The sequence below is a fragment of the Mercenaria mercenaria genome, chromosome 1 (assembly GCF_021730395.1).
Source record: "Mercenaria mercenaria strain notata chromosome 1, MADL_Memer_1, whole genome shotgun sequence".
NCBI classification, from domain to species: Eukaryota; Metazoa; Mollusca; class Bivalvia; order Venerida; family Veneridae; genus Mercenaria; species Mercenaria mercenaria.
The window spans coordinates 8,665,964-8,685,946 of NC_069361.1; the positions used below are offsets into that span (position 1 = coordinate 8,665,964).

The 19,983-nt window shown below is 38.5% G+C and overlaps 2 protein-coding genes across 2 annotated transcripts in view; one reads left to right on the forward strand and one right to left on the reverse strand.

Annotated features, from left to right (window-relative positions):
* LOC123545048 (uncharacterized) overlaps positions 1–19,983 on the forward strand; it is a 550,315-nt gene that overhangs the window by 412,758 nt on the left and 117,574 nt on the right. The gene's annotated exons all lie outside the window — the stretch shown is intronic.
* Positions 1–19,983, reverse strand: part of LOC123545035 (apoptosis-resistant E3 ubiquitin protein ligase 1-like) — a 65,524-nt gene that overhangs the window by 7,182 nt on the left and 38,359 nt on the right. The window contains exons 7-14 of the mRNA XM_053539072.1: positions 18,679–18,820; positions 15,270–15,391; positions 13,432–13,507; positions 9,480–9,592; positions 8,774–8,962; positions 6,970–7,104; positions 4,065–4,253; positions 136–222 (exon numbers count right to left, since the gene is read on the reverse strand). Of these exons, the coding sequence (XP_053395047.1) occupies positions 136–222; positions 4,065–4,253; positions 6,970–7,104; positions 8,774–8,962; positions 9,480–9,592; positions 13,432–13,507; positions 15,270–15,391; positions 18,679–18,820 (1,053 nt within the window). The remainder of the gene's footprint in view (positions 1–135; positions 223–4,064; positions 4,254–6,969; positions 7,105–8,773; positions 8,963–9,479; positions 9,593–13,431; positions 13,508–15,269; positions 15,392–18,678; positions 18,821–19,983) is intronic.

The window sequence follows — 19,983 nt, forward strand, 5'->3', positions numbered from 1 at the left end:
AAAGTCTCTGTGTACTTTGACACAGTGTTGTTATCGTTAGTCTGCTATTATTTTGATTGGTTGTCTTCTATGATTCCCTTCTCACAGATTTTACAAACGTACAGAATGCATGAGAAGTGATAAAATATGACTTACCCTACGGAATGCATGTGAAGACCCTGTAATAATGTGGTTGTTTTTCAAATCAGCAACACTGTATTTCCTCATTCCACACAATAGCAACTAAAACAGGATACATAAAACAGGATATATAAAACAGGACATATAAAACAGAATAAATATTTACTACAAAAAGCTAGTTCTATAAATTGGTATCCTGTGGGGAATACGTTTGTGTCAGTACCAAGGTAATAGGTTAGACCTTCAGCTGATGTAATTGAAACATGGGTTCTGCATGTCTTCCTTTTAATCAAGTGAACATTTGAAGTGTATTGATGAAATTCCTTCAAGGGATTTAAAATATATGGACCTGACCTGAAGTCCAAAGGTCAAACAATTGACTTTCAGCATGGACCCTGATCAAGAGACTTGGATGTGACATAGAATCCTAACCTAAATTAGCCATGTAACAGAAAGTTTAGCTAATTTAAAGAGATCTATTGTATTTTAGTATTCATGTCTTAGTATGCACATCCTGACAGACAACATGAAATCCAGTTCTTTATGTATTTCTTACACAGTGGATAATATACAGGCCACCTCTAGATTTCTGGAAACAACATTTACTGCAGTTTCTAAAATAATCATTGCATGTCCATTATTCCATCATAAAAACTTAACTTTCATATATAAGTAACAAGAGCACCGCCTTGCGGGTGCTGACGCTCATCTGATTTTTTTTTGGGTAATAGAAATATTGTCCTACCCATGATTTTCTAAGTCTAAAAAGGGCCATCATTCTTGCAAAAAGCAGAATAGAGTTATGTTTCTTGATGTACAGTGTCCACTTATGATGGTGAAAAACTGTTGCAAGTTTTAAAGCAATAGCTTTGATAGTTTATGAGAAAAGTTGACTTAAACATAATACTCAACCAAGAAAATGATTTTCTAAGTCCAAAAGGGACAATAATTATTGCAAAAAGCAGGATGGAGTTATGTTGCTTGCTGTACAGGGTCAGCTTATGATGGTGAACAAGTGTTGCAAGTTTCAAAGCAATAGCTTAGATAGTTTAAGAGAAAAAGTTGACTTAAACATAAAACTTAACCAAGAAATCTGATATTTTCTAAGTCCAAAAGGGGCCATAAATCTTGCAAAAAGCAGGATGGAGTTATGTTTCTTGCTGTACAGGGGCAACTTATGATGGTGAACAAGTGTTGCAAGTTTTAAAGCAATAGCTTTGATAGTTTAGGATAAAAGCTGACCTAAACATAAAACTTAACCAAGAAAACTGATTTTCTAAGTCCAAAAGGGGCAATAAATCTTGCAAAAAGCAAGATGGAGTTATGTTTCTTAATGTACAGGGTCTGCTTATGATGGTAAACAAGTATTCAAAGTTTCAAAGCAATAGCTTTGATAGTTTAGGAGAAAAGTTGACCTAAACATAAAACTTAACCAAGAAATCTGATATTTTCTAAGTACAAAAGAGGCCATAAATCTTGAGAAAAGCAAGATGGAGTTATGTTTCTTGCTATACAGGGTCAGCTTATGATGGTGAACAAGTATTCCAAGTTTCAAAGCAATAGCTTTGATAGTTTAGGAGAAAAGCTGACCTAAACATAAAACTTAACCAGGCAACACCGACGCCGACGCCGACAACCGCTCAAGTGATGACAATAACTCATCATTTTTTTTCAAAAAATCAGATGAGCTAATAATCCAAAATTACATATAATCAACAAACAAGAAATGGATAAAAGATAAAGAAAATAGATTTTGTGTACATCAAACATATATATGAGTCACTAAAGGTCATACTAGAATTAATCATATCATTGTCTGCAGTATGCGATGGCAGAGTAGCTAGTAATGTTCACATTAATAAAATAACCCACAAAATATTGGTATTTGTCAGGCAATCTTCATATAAACCTCATTCATATGTCTGCCCTTGAATCACCAACAAATGTAAAATTCTTGTTCTTTTCTATATTATTGTTCTTACTGCTAAGATTATACAACAATATTCCAATAAATCCCTAGGAGTGGTTAATACCGGTACTCTCTTTTTTTACCAGAAGTACAAAAAGATCTTGTGGTCATTCATATACAACTAATGGTTCCACGTCTACATAGCTCAATAGCAATATCTTGTTTGTAAATAAATCTAGACATGTCACTATAGGATCATTAATGTAACCCTTGACAAGTATCTGCTGGTTTATTGTGGTAATCCTAAAGGATGTGGATACAAACTACATAGCAGGGATAGTGACCTCAGTAAATAGCACAGAAAAAAATACATACTGGCTAGTCCTGGTGGATCTTTGTGCGTGCTTGTTCTAGTACACAGAATGTGAAACCGGTTTAAGCAATATAGACAATCTGACTATACCAGTACCTCTTGGTTATCAACCATGCCAAATAACAGAGCAACAGGCCATACAAATAGCTCATGGTGATTGACCACACCAAATAACAGAGAATCTAGCCATAAAATTGGCTCATGGTGATTGACCACACCAAATAAGAGAGCATCTGGCCATAAAATTAGCTCATGTTGATTGACCACACCAAATAACAGAGCATCTGGCCATACAATAAGCTCATGGTGATTGACCAACATCAAATTATAAGAGGATGCCATAAATTAGCTCTGTGATTGACACCAATAACAAGCATTGGCAACAATAAGCTCATGGTGATTGACCACACCAAATAAAAAGCATCTGGCCATAAAACTAGCTCATGTTGATTGACCACACCAAATAACAGAATATCTGGCCATACAATAAGCTCATGGTGATTGACCACACCAAATAAGAGAGCATATGGCCATAAAATTAGCTAATGGTGATTGACCACAAGAAATAACAGAGCATCTGGTCATACAATTAGCTCATGGTGATTGACCACACCAAATAACAGAGTATCTGGTCATACATTACAATTAGCTCATGGTGATTGATTGACCATGCCAAATAAAAGAGCACTTGGCTATAAAAGTAGCTCATGGTGATTGAAATGGGGACTGACCACAACCATTAACAGTGTAACTGCCCATAGCAGTAGCTCATGGTGACTGACAACACCAAATAACAGCAATTTGCCAAAGGAGTTACTGTTGAACACACAAGATGATACAGGTGGAAGCTATATATAGGAATTGGGAAATAATTATGGGGCAAGTTACCTAGAACTAAAACCATAATTTACAACCCTTACATCATGGTATGTCACTATACAGGTATCAAAGAATTGGGCAAGATAGTGATAGGTGAGTTTGACGCACAAGACACCTACAGGACTGATGGACACAGGTATTCAAAGTAGCTATCCTTTAGTTTGCTCAATTAAAACATAACCATGCTTTCATGCCCAAACAGAAATTACTAAAGTGTGTTTTATATCTTATATTTAAAGTTTTGTTTTCTATTCTTTCACAATATTTTAATGGATCCAATGTTGCATACATCTAAAGCAACAACAAAACCATCAACTATCGGCAGGTGTTGGAATATCAAAAATTCTTATGTCGTGTCTCAACACATGCTTTACAAGGGCAACATCTAATAAAATGCATGTAGCTAATATGACAATGTGACATGTGTAAACAATAGTAGCCAGTCTTGTATTGTGACCTATGAAATGTTCCACCTTTAAGGGATGCCATAGCCATGTTAGTTGATCAGAAATTGCAAATATATGGGTCAAATAGGTATATCATTCCAAATGCAGAAGCAATGTAAATATTATTCTTTTAATCAAATCATAAGAAATTCCAGCCAAGTATATAACATAGAACAAACAGACTGGCACTGCTACCTATTATCTTGCTAGCTGCATAAATATACATAAATAATAAATAGACAGACAGAACAACTAAATCACCCATATTACTAATATATCTTATATGCTGCTGGTAAAAAGGCAACATGAACAATACAAGAAAAAGAACCCTACTTACCTCTAATTCATTTTCATCAAATATACTGAGTAAATTGTCTGGAATTAATTCATTGAGTCCTTTCAGGAAAGTATCAATTTGGTCGCGTACTGCATTAGCCAGTCTGTACTGAGCTAGGTGGTCTAAATATTGTAACTTGTTCTCATTGGTCACTGCCATCTTGGACCCATTTTGTATCAAATCTATAACCTGTGTAAAAACCAATACAGCTTTTTTACTGTCAGAATTTTTTTTTTCAAATAAAATACCATTACTTATTTTGTTTATCATACCAATTTAGGTCACTTCAAGCTAAAATAGTAGAGGAGAGCCAAGGTGCCCCACAAGCTGCTATCTCAGGCTAACTGGGTAGAGCTGGTGACCACAGGTGCCCCTCTCATTGCTATTCAGGTCACATGGGTAGAACTAATGATGCTAGGTGTCCCACACATTGTTGTTGCAAGCAACTTAAGTAGAAGCAGTTACCCTATGTGCCCCTCCAACTGCTGTTCCTGGCCACTTGGTTAACCAGTGATCCTAGGTGCCCCTCCTACTGCAGTTTCAGGCCACTTGGGTAGAACCAGCGGCCCTATGTGCCCATCAAACTGCTGTTCCAGGCCACTTGAGTAACCGGTGACGCTAGGTGCCCCTCCCATTTCTGTTCCAGGCCACTTGGGTAGAACCAGTGGCCCTATGTGTCCCACAAGCTGCTTTTTCAGGCCACTTGGGTAATACCAGTGACCCTAGGTGCCCCCCTCCCACTGCTGCTCCAGGCCACTTTGATATAACCAGTGACCCTAGGTGTCCCTCCCACTGCTGCTCCAGGCCACTTTGATATAACCAGTGGCCCTATATGTCCCACCCACTGCTGCTCCAGGCCACTTTGATAAAACCAGTGACCCTAGGTGTCCCTCCCACTGCTGCTCCAGGCCACTTTGATATAACCAGTGACCCTAGGTGTCCCTCCCACTGCTGCTCCAGGCCACTTTGATATAACCAGTGACCCTAGGTGCCCCTCCCACTGCTGCTCCAGGCCACTTTGATATAACCAGTGACCCTAGGTGTCCCTCCCACTGCTGCTCCAGGCCACTTTGATATAACCAGTGACCCTAGGTGTCCCTCCCACTGCTGCTCCAGGCCACTTTGATATAACCAGTGACCCTAGGTGCCCCCCTCCCACTGCTGCTCCAGGCCACTTTGATATAATCAGTGACCCTAGGTGTCCCTCCCACTGCTGCTCCAGGCCACTTTGATATAACCAGTGACCCTAGGTGTCCCTCCCACTGCTGCTCCAGGCCACTTTGATATAACCAGTGACCCTAGGTGTCCCTCCCACTGCTGTTCCAGGCCACTTTGATATAACCAGTGACCCTAGGTGCCCCCCTCCCACTGCTGCTCCAGGCCACTTTGATATAACCAGTGACCCTAGGTGTCCCTCCCACTGCTGCTCCAGGCCACTTTGATATAACCAGTGACCCTAGGTGCCTTCCTCCCACTCCTGCTCCAGGCCACTTTGATATAACCAGTGACCCTAGGTGCCCCCCCTTCCACTGCTGCTCCAGGCCACTTTGATATAACCATTGACCCTAGATGCCCCCCTCCCACTGCTGCTCCAGGCCACTTTGATATAACCAGTGGCCCTAGGTGCCCCTCCCACTGCTGCTCCAGGCCACTTCGATATAACCAGTGACCCTAGGTGCCCCCCTTCCACTGCTGCTCCAGGCCACTTTGATATAACCAGTGACCCTAGGTGTCCCTCCCACTGCTGCTCCAGGCCACTTTGATATAACCAGTGACCCTAGGTGTCCCTCCCACTGCTGCTCCAGGCCACTTTGATATAACCAGTGACCCTAGGTGTCCCTCCCACTGCTGCTCCAGGCCACTTTGATATAACCAGTGGCCCTATATGTCCCTCCCACTGCTGCTCCAGGCCACTTTGATATAACCAGTGACCCTAGGTGCCCCTCCCACTGCTGCTCCAGGCCACTTTGATATAACCAGTGACCCTAGGTGCCCCCCTTCCACTGCTGCTCCAGGCCACTTTGATATAACCAGTGACCCTAGGTGTCCCTCCCACTGCTGCTCCAGGCCACTTTGATATAACCAGTGACCCTAGGTGTCCCTCCCACTGCTGCTCCAGGCCACTTTGATATAACCAGTGACCCTAGGTGTCCCTCCCACTGCTGCTCCAGGCCACTTTGATATAACCAGTGGCCCTATATGTCCCTCCCACTGCTGCTCCAGGCCACTTTGATATAACCAGTGACCCTAGGTGCCCCCCTCCCACTGCTGTTCCAGGCCACTTTGATATAACCAGTGACCCTAGGTGTCCCTCCCACTGCTGCTCCAGGCCACTTTGATATAACCAGTGACCCTAGGTGCCCCCTCCCACTGCTGTTCCAGGCCACTTTGATATAACCAGTGACCCTAGGTGTCCCTCCCACTGCTGTTCCAGGCCACTTTGATATAACCAGTGACCCTAGGTGCCCCCCTCCCACTGCTGCTCCAGGCCACTTTGATATAACCAGTGGCCCTATATGTCCCTCACACTGCTTCTTAAGGCCACTTGGGTAAAACAGTGACCCTAGGTGCCCTTTTCAGGGCTGTTCAGGCAACCTGGATAAAACAAGTGACACTAGGTGCTCCTCCCACAGCTGTTCCAGGTCACTTGGGTAGAACCAGTGGCCCTGTGTGCCCTGCAAACTGCTTTTTTCAGGCCACTTGGATAGAACCAGTTGACTTCAAACAAACAGAAAAGGTGGTCCAGGATTCCCTACCTGCATTTCAAAATTCAGTTCTCAAATCAAAAGTCTAGTAAGTGTTAGAAGAACACACTTCTTAGCCTGACATATATGAGAGATGGAACTGAGTAAATAATGCACAGAATTGAAGCTGACATTCTGCTGAAGCAATATACATTCCCTACCTTTACACCACCATTTCCATTGGTGCCCACATTATACTCCTCCTCGGAGAATGTCAGTTCCATACCTTCTATATCATTCTCCTCTATGTATTTGATTTTTGTCTTGTATAACTCTGGGTCATCTGTCTCAAAATACTGTAAAGCACATAGAAAATATGAATTGGCTAACACTACTTCTAAAATTTCAAAGACTGAAAATAAATGCCCCATTTTCTTACACTCCAATTATAATACATTCTAAAGGGTTAAAAACTAAATAAAATGCTGTCATTACTTCTTTCTTAAATAATCAATAAACAATTCATCTAGTATTGACATATACTAGTATAACTCTGTACTCTTGAAGAAATCTCACTTTATTACTAACAAGAGGGTCATTGACCCTAAAGTGTTCACCTGTGTACAAGGCTTCAAGTGTGTTTATATAAGTACAGAATTAGGTTTCTTCTATGTTAGCCTATATTATATACATGTCACACACACTTTTGAACCTAGTGCAATAATTTGAAAAATTATGGTAGACATTACAAATCTGATATCACACGCCAAATATCAAGGCTTTAGCTTTTACTGATTCAGAGAAGAAAAGTGACCACACCCCCTGGCAGCCACGTTTTTTGACAAATCAGAAAAATTTGAACAATCTTGCTAGAGGGTCACACAAGAACCATTTGTGCAAAATTACTTTAAAATCGGGCCAGCAGTTTCACATAAAGAAGATTTTTAAAATTTCCACTACATACATATAAGGAAAAGTGACCACGCCCTCTGGCGGCCATGTTTTTTGACGTATCAAAATAATTTGAACAATCTTGGCAGAGGGTCACACAAGGACCATTTGTGTAAAATTATTTTAAAATCCGGCTAGCAGTTTCACACAAGAAGAATTTTAAAGTGTCAACTATATACATATAGGGAAAAGTGACCACACCCTCTGGTGGCCATGTTTTTTGATGAATCGGTATAATTTGAACAATTTTGGTAGAGAGTCACATAAGAACCATTTGTGTAAAATTATTCTAAAATCGGGCCAGCAGTATCACACAAGAAGATTATTAAAGTTTAAACTATATACATATAGGGAAAAGTGACCACGCCCTCTGGCGGCCATGTTTTTTGACGAATCAAAATAATTTGAAAAATCTTGGTAGTGGGTCACACAAGGACCATTTGTATAAAATTATTCTTAAATCGGACAAGCAGTTTCATACAAGAGGATTTTTTAAAGTTTCCTCGATATACATATAGGGAAAAGTGACCACGCCCTCTGGCAGCCATGTTTTTTGATGAATCAGTATAATTTGAACAATCTTGATAGAGGGTAGCATAACGACTATTTGTGTGAAATTATTTAAAAAACTGGACCATCGGTTTAGGAGGAGATGTCATTGGAAGTTTTTTCTATTTTTAGCTCTGGCAGCCCTATGTGCAACCAAGTGGAACTGTTTGAACAACTTTGGTAGAGGACCACCCAAGGAACATCATGGCCAAGTTTCATCAAAATCCATTCAGTGGTTTTGGAGGAGATGTCGTTTAAACACAAATGTTGACGACCGACGACGCACAGACGGACGATGGATACAGTGTGATCACAATACCTCACCATGAGCACTTTGTGCTCAGGTGAGCTAAAAATAACTCACACATATTAACAACCAACAGTTTAGGAGTTACAAGTATATACTGTTCATAAAGTAATATACATACATGTTGATTTGCAATCTTGATCACTAGTTTATAAATGCCAAGGTAATTATCATGCTCCTTCTTGTCAGAAAAAAACTTACAACAAAATAATACTTACCCTATAATGTACTCTGAGACCAATAAGTTGAGCAAGGAAAGACCGAGAGAATCTTGCTTTAACAAGTTGTCTATATGACTGCCTGTACGTAGAGCCCCGTGCTGACTCATACAAACATTTCCCGACTATTTTACCAGCAAATTCATACATTTTGAGATCATCTTCATGTCTATGGTTATTTGGATGAACCTATAGCAATAAATACACAATTTATCAATATCAAAGGGAATAGGGGGTCTTTTTAATCAACAAGGTCATTTCCGTTACACAGGTAACAGTTTATTTTAAGCCAACATTAAGGCTTATTTTCCAAAAGAATTGCTCATCAAAGGCATTCTGCAAATGTAAAGCCTTTAACTATCAGCATTTTGCCTCTCAGTCTCTGATAACATTTCAGTGTAGATAAACATTTTAATGTCTTGCAATAGGAAATGTGTGTCTGTGAAAACACCCATTTACATTTCTTTGGAAACTGAAATGCCATTTAGTATGTTGTTTTATTCTACCATATGAAATTTCTCCCGTAAGATACGTGACTCCTGATTCCTTGAAGCTTTTAAGCAGTTCGGATGTGATTTCCAAAAGGAAAGTATGACTGGATCTTTAAAATGGGTCTTACTAAAAGCTCAGTGGAAGTGTCAAAGGTTGTGTAAATAATCTAACTGTACTTCACTGTTATAAAAAATCAACTAGAAACAATCCTTACCAAACCCTGACTATCATCTGAAAGTCGTCTGTACAACCCTGACATGTTAGGGTCAAACAAATGTGTACATACTGACTCAAACCACTCCCTCCTCAGTCCGCCCCAGTCTAAACCTGTAAAATATTTGGTTATAAAGTTACCGACAAATGAATATGTTGAAGAAATGTACGAATTCTACTTTTGGTTCAAATATTACAAGGAGAAAATGGTCCTAATAAAATCTGTAAAAAGATCCTTTGGAAGCACAGAATGTAGCCAAGCAGAATAATAACTGACTTGGTTTGATTTTGCAACACCTTTCACGCCCCCTAGCACTGGTTTAAGCGGAACTCTATTTCACATCTTTTGAATGGACTCCTAAGACTTGTTTACAGCCCTCATCATTAAAGGTCCACTACTAAAACCCGAACGAGTATTATATGAAAACCAGAGTTTGTAGCTGAGACTTCATATTTACTGAAAATATGACCCACTGTATCGGATCTGACCAAATAGTCGTGAATATGTTCAAGAATAACCAACAAATAAACAAAAACCTTTTGCCTATTTCAAACCGTAAGTATGTTTTCCGACTGCTTACGAACCCGTCGCACATCTTCGGATTTTTTCGGAAGAATGCTTTGAAATGAGGCCATAATTTATAAATAGATCCAACGATAACGTGATGTTTACAAAGCATAGGGAATTCAACATTTTTGAAACTCACAAAAACTTCATGAAAATCATTCTTATAATACAGGTAATATACAGCTATACTACAAGTTTCCGGGTGGACAATTTAGGCCCTTCCTGAATAAATGTGTTTTCACAACTTGATCTGCAAACTTATTTAGTCAATCTCTTTTCAGAATAGTTTTAAGAATATAGATGAATAGCTATCTTTCACTCTAGAAACAAAATGTGATTGAAAATTTACCTACATACACTGATTTATGTACGTATGGCTACATTAATTCAATAAAATTTTATACATTAAACACATTGTCTTGGCCTAATATATGTCACTGTCAATTGAAAACTAAAAGCTTGTATATCTCATATTTTTCATGCAAATCATGTATAAGTAGTATCATGGAAATAAACAAAAAAATAGTTATTTTGTGGTGCGTCCTTAAACGGACATTCGTTTGAATTAAGTATAAAATCACGTGATCCCGAAGAATTTTCGATCTGTTACAGAAAAACGATAAACACAAAAGTAGGACAAAATGACCACCCACATCAGTCTAAGAAAATACAAAAAAAATCATGCATTTCTCTGCACATGTTTTGACTTGAAGAGAATATTGCACGGCTTTCGTAATGTTTAGATGTATATTTCAAAATGTGTAGTCTTTTTTTAAGATTTATGCTTTTTTATTTGTCTTTATTTGGTACCTTTAACTGATGGGAAGAACATAGAAAGACAGGAATCTAGCTGACCTTGACCTTTAAGAATGTAACATATGTTTATCACCTACATCAGTCAACATGTAAAGTTGAATGTCTTTAAAAGTACCCAAATTATAATTTCCAGATCAGTGAATGACCTTGACATTCTTTATTCATTCTCTGACCCTGATCATCTTCAATCTTCATCTGACCTTGACCCTCTTCGATAATTCTCTGGCCTTGACCTTCTTTAATCAATCTCTCACCGTCTCCTCCTTTAATCATTCTCCGACCTTGAACTTTTATCATTCTCTGACCTTAAGCTTTTTCAACCATTGGCTGGCTTTGAATTCAACACAAGATTGGCTTCATGTATGTAAAGCTACTGCGTCTGGTATAATACACATGTAATACAGGGACAAGTTTTGAAACATTTTTCCTATTTAAACATTACTTAAATGTAGCTCCAAAACTGACTTACTTTACGTTTCAGGAAAGTAGCCAGACACTAACAAAGTAAATGCAAATTGGGCTCAGATAAAGCAAAGTCTCCGTAATTTGACAAACTAAGATATATTTAGATGGTTATAGTGCAAAATGTCCAAAAATAGCTATCAGACAAGGAAAGTTTCCAAAAGCACGTCTTAAATTAGAGACTACTCTAAAGTAGGAGTCTGTCTGAATCATATTCCTGGCAACTTGCTGATTTGTACAGACGCCATTTCACTGTACTCTTATACAGCAGTTATCAATAATGATGCATTCAGATTCTACTATTTCTGGAATAAACAGACTTTCATCTGGTCCTTAAAAATAAGATCTAATTAAACAATGATAATAGAAGTATAAGAGAGTAGCACCAGTTTACATAAACAGTCTACTGAACTTCTTCAACATACACTTCACTGAACTATGAATGTTGATAACTTAAAGGTATGCCACATATGGCACCTTATATCATTTCTGTCCCTCTGACAACAGGAAATGTATCAGTTCTTGTAGCACGGTTAGGTCAATATCCCCATAATACCTAACATCAACAGTTGAACATTATATTCCTGATATATCAGCGCTATTACTTAACCATTAGCTAAGCAGAGCGCTTTTTTTCTCTAGATATGACTTCTGGCTAAATATTTGTCGTTTTAGACCGGTCTAATGTGCTGCTATCATGCAATCTGTATATAAGTTCTGACACTTCATGTCTAAACTAGAATACCCTAGGCTGATACAGGATACTCCTGTCTGTCTGAAGGATATTTCAGACTGTCTAATCATGTGAGTTCTTGTTAGCACTGACACTGTCAACAGTTTTCAAGTACTCTCCTTGTCTCTGGAGATATTATACAGTGTCCCCTCAGCATGAATTTATACACTAAAAAAACAACCTTTCGCCACAATAAATGTTGTCCTTTGTTCCTGATAAATATGATACAGATTCGCCAAAATTCATTTCTTTTTACTGTAAACTAGATGTATGCCCACAGGACACAGGTGCCCCAAACTCCTGTTAATGTACATGGTTTTATGACTCTAAGTGAAATATTTTTAAGATATATGCAACACAAACTTTCAAGCACTTTATGTGTATTTTTTCACTAAGTGAAGGACCAAAACTAATAGCATAGCTGACACCAGGTGCACAACTTACATGCTATATAACAATCCTCTAATGTTGCATGATTCTAGGTCAAGTATATTTTGAGATACATGAGACACAAACCATTTTTTTTTTCTTAGTCAAGGGTCATAATATGTGTATTTTTCACTAAGTCAAGGGCCATAACTCAGGTCTGGCCATGTGAAATCCCAAACAGAACACCAGATGCAGAACTTGACATGCTATATAACAATCCTCTGATGTTTTATGACTCTAAATCAAATACTTTTTGAGATACATGCAACACAAACTTGCATATCTTTTCTTAATCAAGGGCAATAACTTTGGTGTGATCGATAGAAATTCCAAACAAAACTCCAGATGCACAACTACATATGTTGAATGATATTTCTATTACATTTCATCACCCTAGGTAAAATACCTTTCAAGATACAAATGTATGTGCAACACAAACTTAATTGCTCTTTTATGCATATTATTTACTAAGTCAAGGGCCATAACTCTTGTCAGGCACAAAGAAATTCATACATATCCCAAGGTGAACAACTTCACATGCTGAATAAAATTCCTGTAATGTTTTATAATCCCTGTAATGTTTCATAATCCTAGGACAAATACTTTTTGAAATACTTGTGACACAAACATTTAGGCCCATTTTTATGCATAATTTTGACTACATGTACGTCATGGGCTATAACTATGGTCTGGATATGTGTGTTCCCAATAAAAACAACAGGTGCTCTACTTCACATGCTGAATAATAATCCTGTGAGGTTTGATGACTCTGGGTCAAATATTTTTTGGTATGCACAAAAAAGAATTCAGATGAACGAACAAGCAAAAAAGTGCCCCCCCTTGGGACACAAAAATTCATCCTAAAAAATGTTGTATATGAATGAAAATCTTCCACTGATTAAATATGGTGTGATCTAAATCTCTAAATTTACAATAAATTCTTACCTTCTTCTCCAACAAAATTTATCTCAAAATTTTTACACCAGTCGGAAACATCAAAGTTCTTTGTTGCTTTGTATGACTGAAATAGGGAAAATTCTCTTAACTTTAAAGGTGTACAGAAAAGAAAAATCTGAAATTTTAATACTAGCTTCACTGGTATACAAAAAGACACCCGTAAACTTGATAGTAAAATACCTAGCTTCACTGGTATACATAAATAAATTACTAAACTTGATAGTAAAGTACCTAGCTTCACTGGTATACATAAATAAATAAAAACTTGACAGTAAAATAACTAGCTTCACTTGTATAAAGAAAGAAATCCTTAAACTCGATAGTAAAATAACTAGCTTCACTGGTATAAAGAAAGAAATCCTTAAACTCGACAGTAAAATATCTAGCTTCACTGGTATACAGAAATAAATCCTTAAACTCGACAGTAAAATATCTAGCTTCACTGGTATACAGAAATAAATCCTTAAACTCGACAGTAAAATATTTAGCTTCACTGGTATACAGAAATAAATCCTTAAACTTGACAGTAAAATAACTAGCTTCACTTGTATATAGAAAGAAATCCTTAAACTCGACAGTAAAATAACTAGCTTAACTGGTATACAAAAACAAGAGCACCGCCTTGCGGGTGCTGACGCTCATCTGATTTTTTTTGTGTAATAGAAATATTGTCCTACCCATGATTTTCTAAGTCTAAAAAGGGCCATCATTCTTGCAAAAAGCAGGATAGAGTTATGTTTCTTGATGTACAGTGTCCACTTATGATGGTGAAAAACTGTTGCAAGTTTTAAAGCAATAGCTTTGATAGTTTATGAGAAAAGTTGACTTAAACATAATACTCAACCAAGAAAATGATTTTCTAAGTCCAAAGGGGCAATAATTATTGCAAAAATCAGGATGGAGTTACGCTGCTTGCTGCACAGGGTCAGCTTATGATGGTGAACAAGTGTTGCAAGTTTCAAAGCAATAGCTTTGATAGTTTAAGAGAAAAAGTTGACCTAAACATAAAACTTAACCAAGAAATCTGATATTTTCTAAGTCCAAAAGGGGCCATAAATCTTGCAAAAAGCAGGATGGAGTTATGTTTCTTGCTGTACTGGGTCAACTTATGATGGTGAACAAGTGTTGCAAGTTTTAAAGCAATAGCTTTGATAGTTTAGGATAAAAGCTGACCTAAACATAAAAACTTAACCAAGAAAACTGATTTTCTAAGTCCAAAAGGGGCAATAAATCTTGCAAAAAGCAAGATGGAGTTATGTTTCTTGCTGTACAGGGTCAGCTTATGATGGTGAATAAGTATTCCAAGTTTCAAAGCAATAGCTTTGACAGTTTGGGAGAAAAGTTGACCTAAACATAAAACTTAACCAAGAAATCTGATATTTTCTAAGTACAAAAGGGGCCATAAATCTTGCAAAAAGCAAGATGGAGTTATGTTTCTTGCTATACAGGGTCAGCTTATGATGGTGAACAAGTATTCCAAGTTTCAAAGCAATAGCTTTGATAGTTTAGGAGAAAAGCTGACCTAAACATAAAACTTAACCAGGCAACGCCGACGCAGACGCCGACGCCGACGCCGACAACCGCTCAAGTGATGACAATAACTCATCATTTTTTTTCAAAAAATCAGATGAGCTAATAAATTTCTACTAAACTTGACAGTAAAATACCTCTAGTAGCTTCACTGGTATACAGAAAGAAATCCCTAAACTTGATGGTAAAACACCTTGCTTCTGCATATTGTAAAATATTCAAGAACACTACACTGCAATATATAGTTGTTCCTCAATTCCAGTAAGTATATATAAAATAGTTCATGTAAAACTTACACTTTGTAACAATTTGCTCCTGTCAATTTTCAATGTTGTAGAACTGTAACTTCTCCGTTGATGTAACGTTCGCACTTCATGGTAGAAAAATGTCTGTTTGTCTTGAAAAGTCTCTGATCCTCCTGAAAATAAAATCATCACATAATTTAAACTTCCAGCAGTCCGTCCATCAGGCCACTGTCCGATTCTATGGAAAATATAATCACTATATCATTTAAACTTACACGTCTTAAGCAATTAGGCAATAATTCCCCTGAAAATATAATCACTACATCATTTAAACTTACAGCTTATAGTCCATCAGGCCACTGATATTTTCATCAGTTAGCACTTTCTGCAATAAAGACAGTCAATTATACTCTAATCCTTCTTAATTTTCAACCTGCATTAACTTGTGTAAGTGTTATGAATATTTACTCTCATTACTGACCGAGAGGTCCTGTAATCCTAACTCTGTATACTGCACTAGCTGAGAGGTAATGTAATCCTTCCTGTAGCAAGCCAACTCTCCATACTGCAGTAGCTGAGGGGACAGGTAATCCTTCCTGTAGCAAGCCAACTTTCCATACTGAACAGACTGACAGGTCCTGTAATCCTTCCTGTGACAAGTTAACTCTCCATACTGAACTGGCTGACAGGTCCTATCATCCTTCCTGTAGCAAGACAACTCTCCATAGTGAACTGGCTGACAGATCCTGTAATCCTTCCTGTAGCAAGCCAACTCTCCATACTGAACTGGCTGACAGGTCCTGTCATCCTTCCTATGACAAGTTAACTCTCCATACTGAACTGGCTGACAGGTCCTATCATCCTTCCTGTAGCAAGACAACTCTCCATAGTGAACTGGCTGACAGATCCTGTAATCCTTCCTGTAGCAAGCCAACTCTCCATACTGAACTGGCTGACAGGTCCTGTCATCCTTCCTGTGACAAGTTAACTCTCCATACTGAACTGGCTGACAGGTCCTGCCATCATTCCTGTAGCAAGCCGACTTTCCATACTGAACTGGCTGACAGATCCTGTCATCCTTCCTATAGCAAGCAAACTCTCCATACTGAACTGACTGACAGGTCCTGTCATCCTTCCTATAGCAAGCAAACTCTCCATACTGAACTGACTGACAGGTCCTGTCATCCTTCCTATAGCAAGCAAACTCTCCATACTGAACTGACTGACAGGTCCTGTCATCCTTCCTATAGCAAGCAAACTCTCCATACTGAACTGACTGACAGGTCCTGTCATCCTTCCTATAGCAAGCAAACTCTCCATACTGAACTGACTGACAGGTCCTGTCATCCTTCCTATAGCAAGCAAACTCTCCATACTGAACTGGCTGACAGGTCCTGTCATCCTTCCTATAGCAAGCAAACTCTCCATACTGAACTGGCTGACAGGTCCTGTAATCCTCCCTGTATCACACTAACTCACCATACTGAACTGACTGAGGGGACAGGCCATCCTTCCTGCTGCAAACCAACTCTTCAAACTGAACTGGCTGTCAGGTCCTGTAATTCTTTCTGTTGCAGGCTAACTTTCCATATAGAACTGGGGGACAGGTTATCCTTCCTGTTGCAAGCCAACTCTCCATACTGCTGCTGGCAGGTCCTTAAATACCCCCTGTAGCAAGCAAACTCACCAAACTGAACTGAATAAGCAGACAGGTCATCCTCCTGTGGCAAGCTAAATCTCCATACTTAACTGGCTGAGAAGACCTGCTATCCTTTCTGAAGCAAGCCGACTCTACATACTGAATTGGCTGAGACAGCCTGTCCTCAATGCTGTGGCAAGCTAACTCTCAATTAACCTGCTGAGAGGGCAAGTCTTTCATCCTGTAGCAAGCTAACTCTGTATACTGAACAAACAGAACGGTCCTGTCATCTATCCTGTAGCAAGCTGAGTCTCCATAATGTACTGGTTGAGATTACCTGTAATCCTTCCTGTAGCAAGTTTACTCACTTTACTGAACTGGCTGAGAGGGCCTGTCTTCCATCCTGAAGCAAGCTAACTCTCCATACTGAACCAATAGAGAGGGCCTGACATCTTTCCTACAGCAAGCTAAGTCTCTGTACGGAAATGGCCGTGTCATCCTACCTGTGGCAAGCTAAGTCTCCTCACTGAAATGCTGAGAGGACCTGTCATCCTTCCTGTAGCATGTTAACACTCTACACTGAACCAACAAGAGGGCCTGACATCTTTCCTATAGCAAGCTAACTCTATACTGAACTGCATGAAAAGGGCCTGTCATCCTTCCTGTTGCAAGCTTACTCTCCATACAAAAATGGCTTGGAGAACCTTAAACCTGTCCTATTGCAAAGTAACTCTCCATACTAAATTGGATTGGGGGCCTGTTATGATGGACCTTCTTGTAGCAATTTAATACTCCATATTTACCCGGCTGAGAGGGCCTGTAACCCTTCCTGTAGCAAGGAAATACACTGCACTGTTTTAGTGTTTAAGATAGCTGGGGCTATCAGTTATTACTCTATCTAAATAAGGAAAAATCTTCTCATTTTCCTATAAAATTTGCAGTACATGCAGTATTACATCAAACACACTTTGACTAGAAACAATGCAAATTGTACTGAAAAAGAGACTTGTCTTTTACTTGGTGACATCTTTGTAATTAATGAGGGTTAAAAAAGCAATACAATTTTGGAAGGTTTTACAAGAAGTGAATGGTCTGAGGTTTCTTGATCTCAACAGAATTCACCAGGAGAAAAATATTTAAGTAAAATCAATACTTGCATTTAGTGTTAGCAGAAAACAATATAACAGGATGGAATGACTGGCATCAAGTACTATAAAATTTACCAGAAGTGAAGAGAAAGGAATACTGCATGAGAGGCAGAACAAGAGCTGTCTCTAAGACAGCACGCTTGACTTTTCTCAGTGCTTGACTCTGAATTAGAGCTTTGCCAGTAAAAACTTTATAAAACTTTAACCAAAAAATTCTAAGTTAAAACGGGGCATAGCTCTGTCAAAACTCAAATCAGAGTTATGGGGACTGTTTCTCATGGTGTACTTTGACTTAAATAGTAAATAACTAGTTTAAGTTTCGAGTCAAAAGCTTTGATAGTAACAGAGATATTCGACTTTATCAAAAACTTTAACCAACGGTGACAGTGACGCTGACGCCGGGGCATATGTTCTCCATGATGATCGGATAAAAGACATTGTGTCTGAAATCATTTGTCCTCCACCTCTGATTCATGTGGGGAAGTTGGCAGTTATTTGTAGAAAACAAGATTTGTACTAGTACAGGATCCAAGAACACTGGTCAGTTTAACTGCCCACTGTTACATAACTGGAATACTGTTGAAAAACAGCAATATTTAACACAAAACAAACAAACAAATCAGACCTGAATTATTTTGATGTAAAATGAAAATTATTAAATCAGGTTATTTACCTATATTTCTGAGTAGAAATTTGGTAAAAGTAGCTGCGATGATACTTCTGTCTTTTGCTGCGAGAACAACAGGTGCTTGGGCTCCGTCATCTATAGTAAATATTGGACTACCTAGTTGGTTGTTGAAACCACTAAATGCAAACTGAAATATAACATTATAAAACAATTAGGTCTTATCTGAAGCTGAATTTCCAAAGTTCCATTCTTTATTTTTTCTCTCTTCCAATCAGTGACTTTCTTTAGTACTGTGTGACCATCAAATATATCTGCAGCAATTTTGATTTGAATCTTGGAGTTAACTAAGCAATAAAAGTCATTGAACAAAAAAGTATCTAAATGAATATCAATATCAATCAGCATACAATATCAATTAGAAGATGCTTTGGTAGAAAAGTGCATGTCTCCCCAAATGCATAGTTGTAAAGGCAAGAAGTCAAAAGGGGACAGGAGTGAAAGTCAAAGAGACAATGATGGTTGGCTGCAATAGGGATCATCTACTCGGCATGTCCTATCATCCCACTAAGTTTCAACATTCTATGCCTAGTGGTTCTCAAGTTATGAAATGGAAATGGTTTTCCATGTTCAAGCCCCTGTGAACTTGACCTTTGATCGAGTGACCCCAAAATCAGTGGTGGTCATCTACTCTGCATGTCCAATCATCCTATTCAGTTTCAACATTCTGGGTCAAGTGGTTCTCAAGTTATTGACTGGAAAGTGTTTTCTATGTTCAGGCCCCTATGACCTTGACCTTAGCTCAAGTGACCCCAAAAATCATAAGGGTCATATTCTCTTTTAGTCCAATCATCTTGACCTTTAACAGAGTGACCCAAAATCAATAGAGGTCATCTACTCTGCATGAACAATCATCCTATGAAGTTTCAACATTCTGGGTCAGGCGGTTCTCAAGTTATTGATCGGAAATGGTTTTCCATGTTCAGGCCCCTGTAACCTTGACCTTTAACAGAGTGACCCAAAAATCGATATGGGTCATCTACTCTGCATGAGCAATCATCCTATGAAGTTTCAACATTCTGGGTCAAATGGTTCTCAAGTTATTGATCGGAAATGATTTTCCATGTTCAGGCCCCTGTGACCTTGACTTTTCATGGAGTGACCCCAAAAACAATACTACTCCATAAGCCCTGCCACCCTATGAAGTTTGAAGGTTCTAGGTCAAATGGAGAAGTAGGAGGATCATGTATTTAATTCAATCATAAGTTGTGTCTACCACCTGCTCATTTTCCTTGAATTTTTAATGCAAGTATTCCAAAAGCTGCTTTAATGATTTTGATCACTGTAAATGTT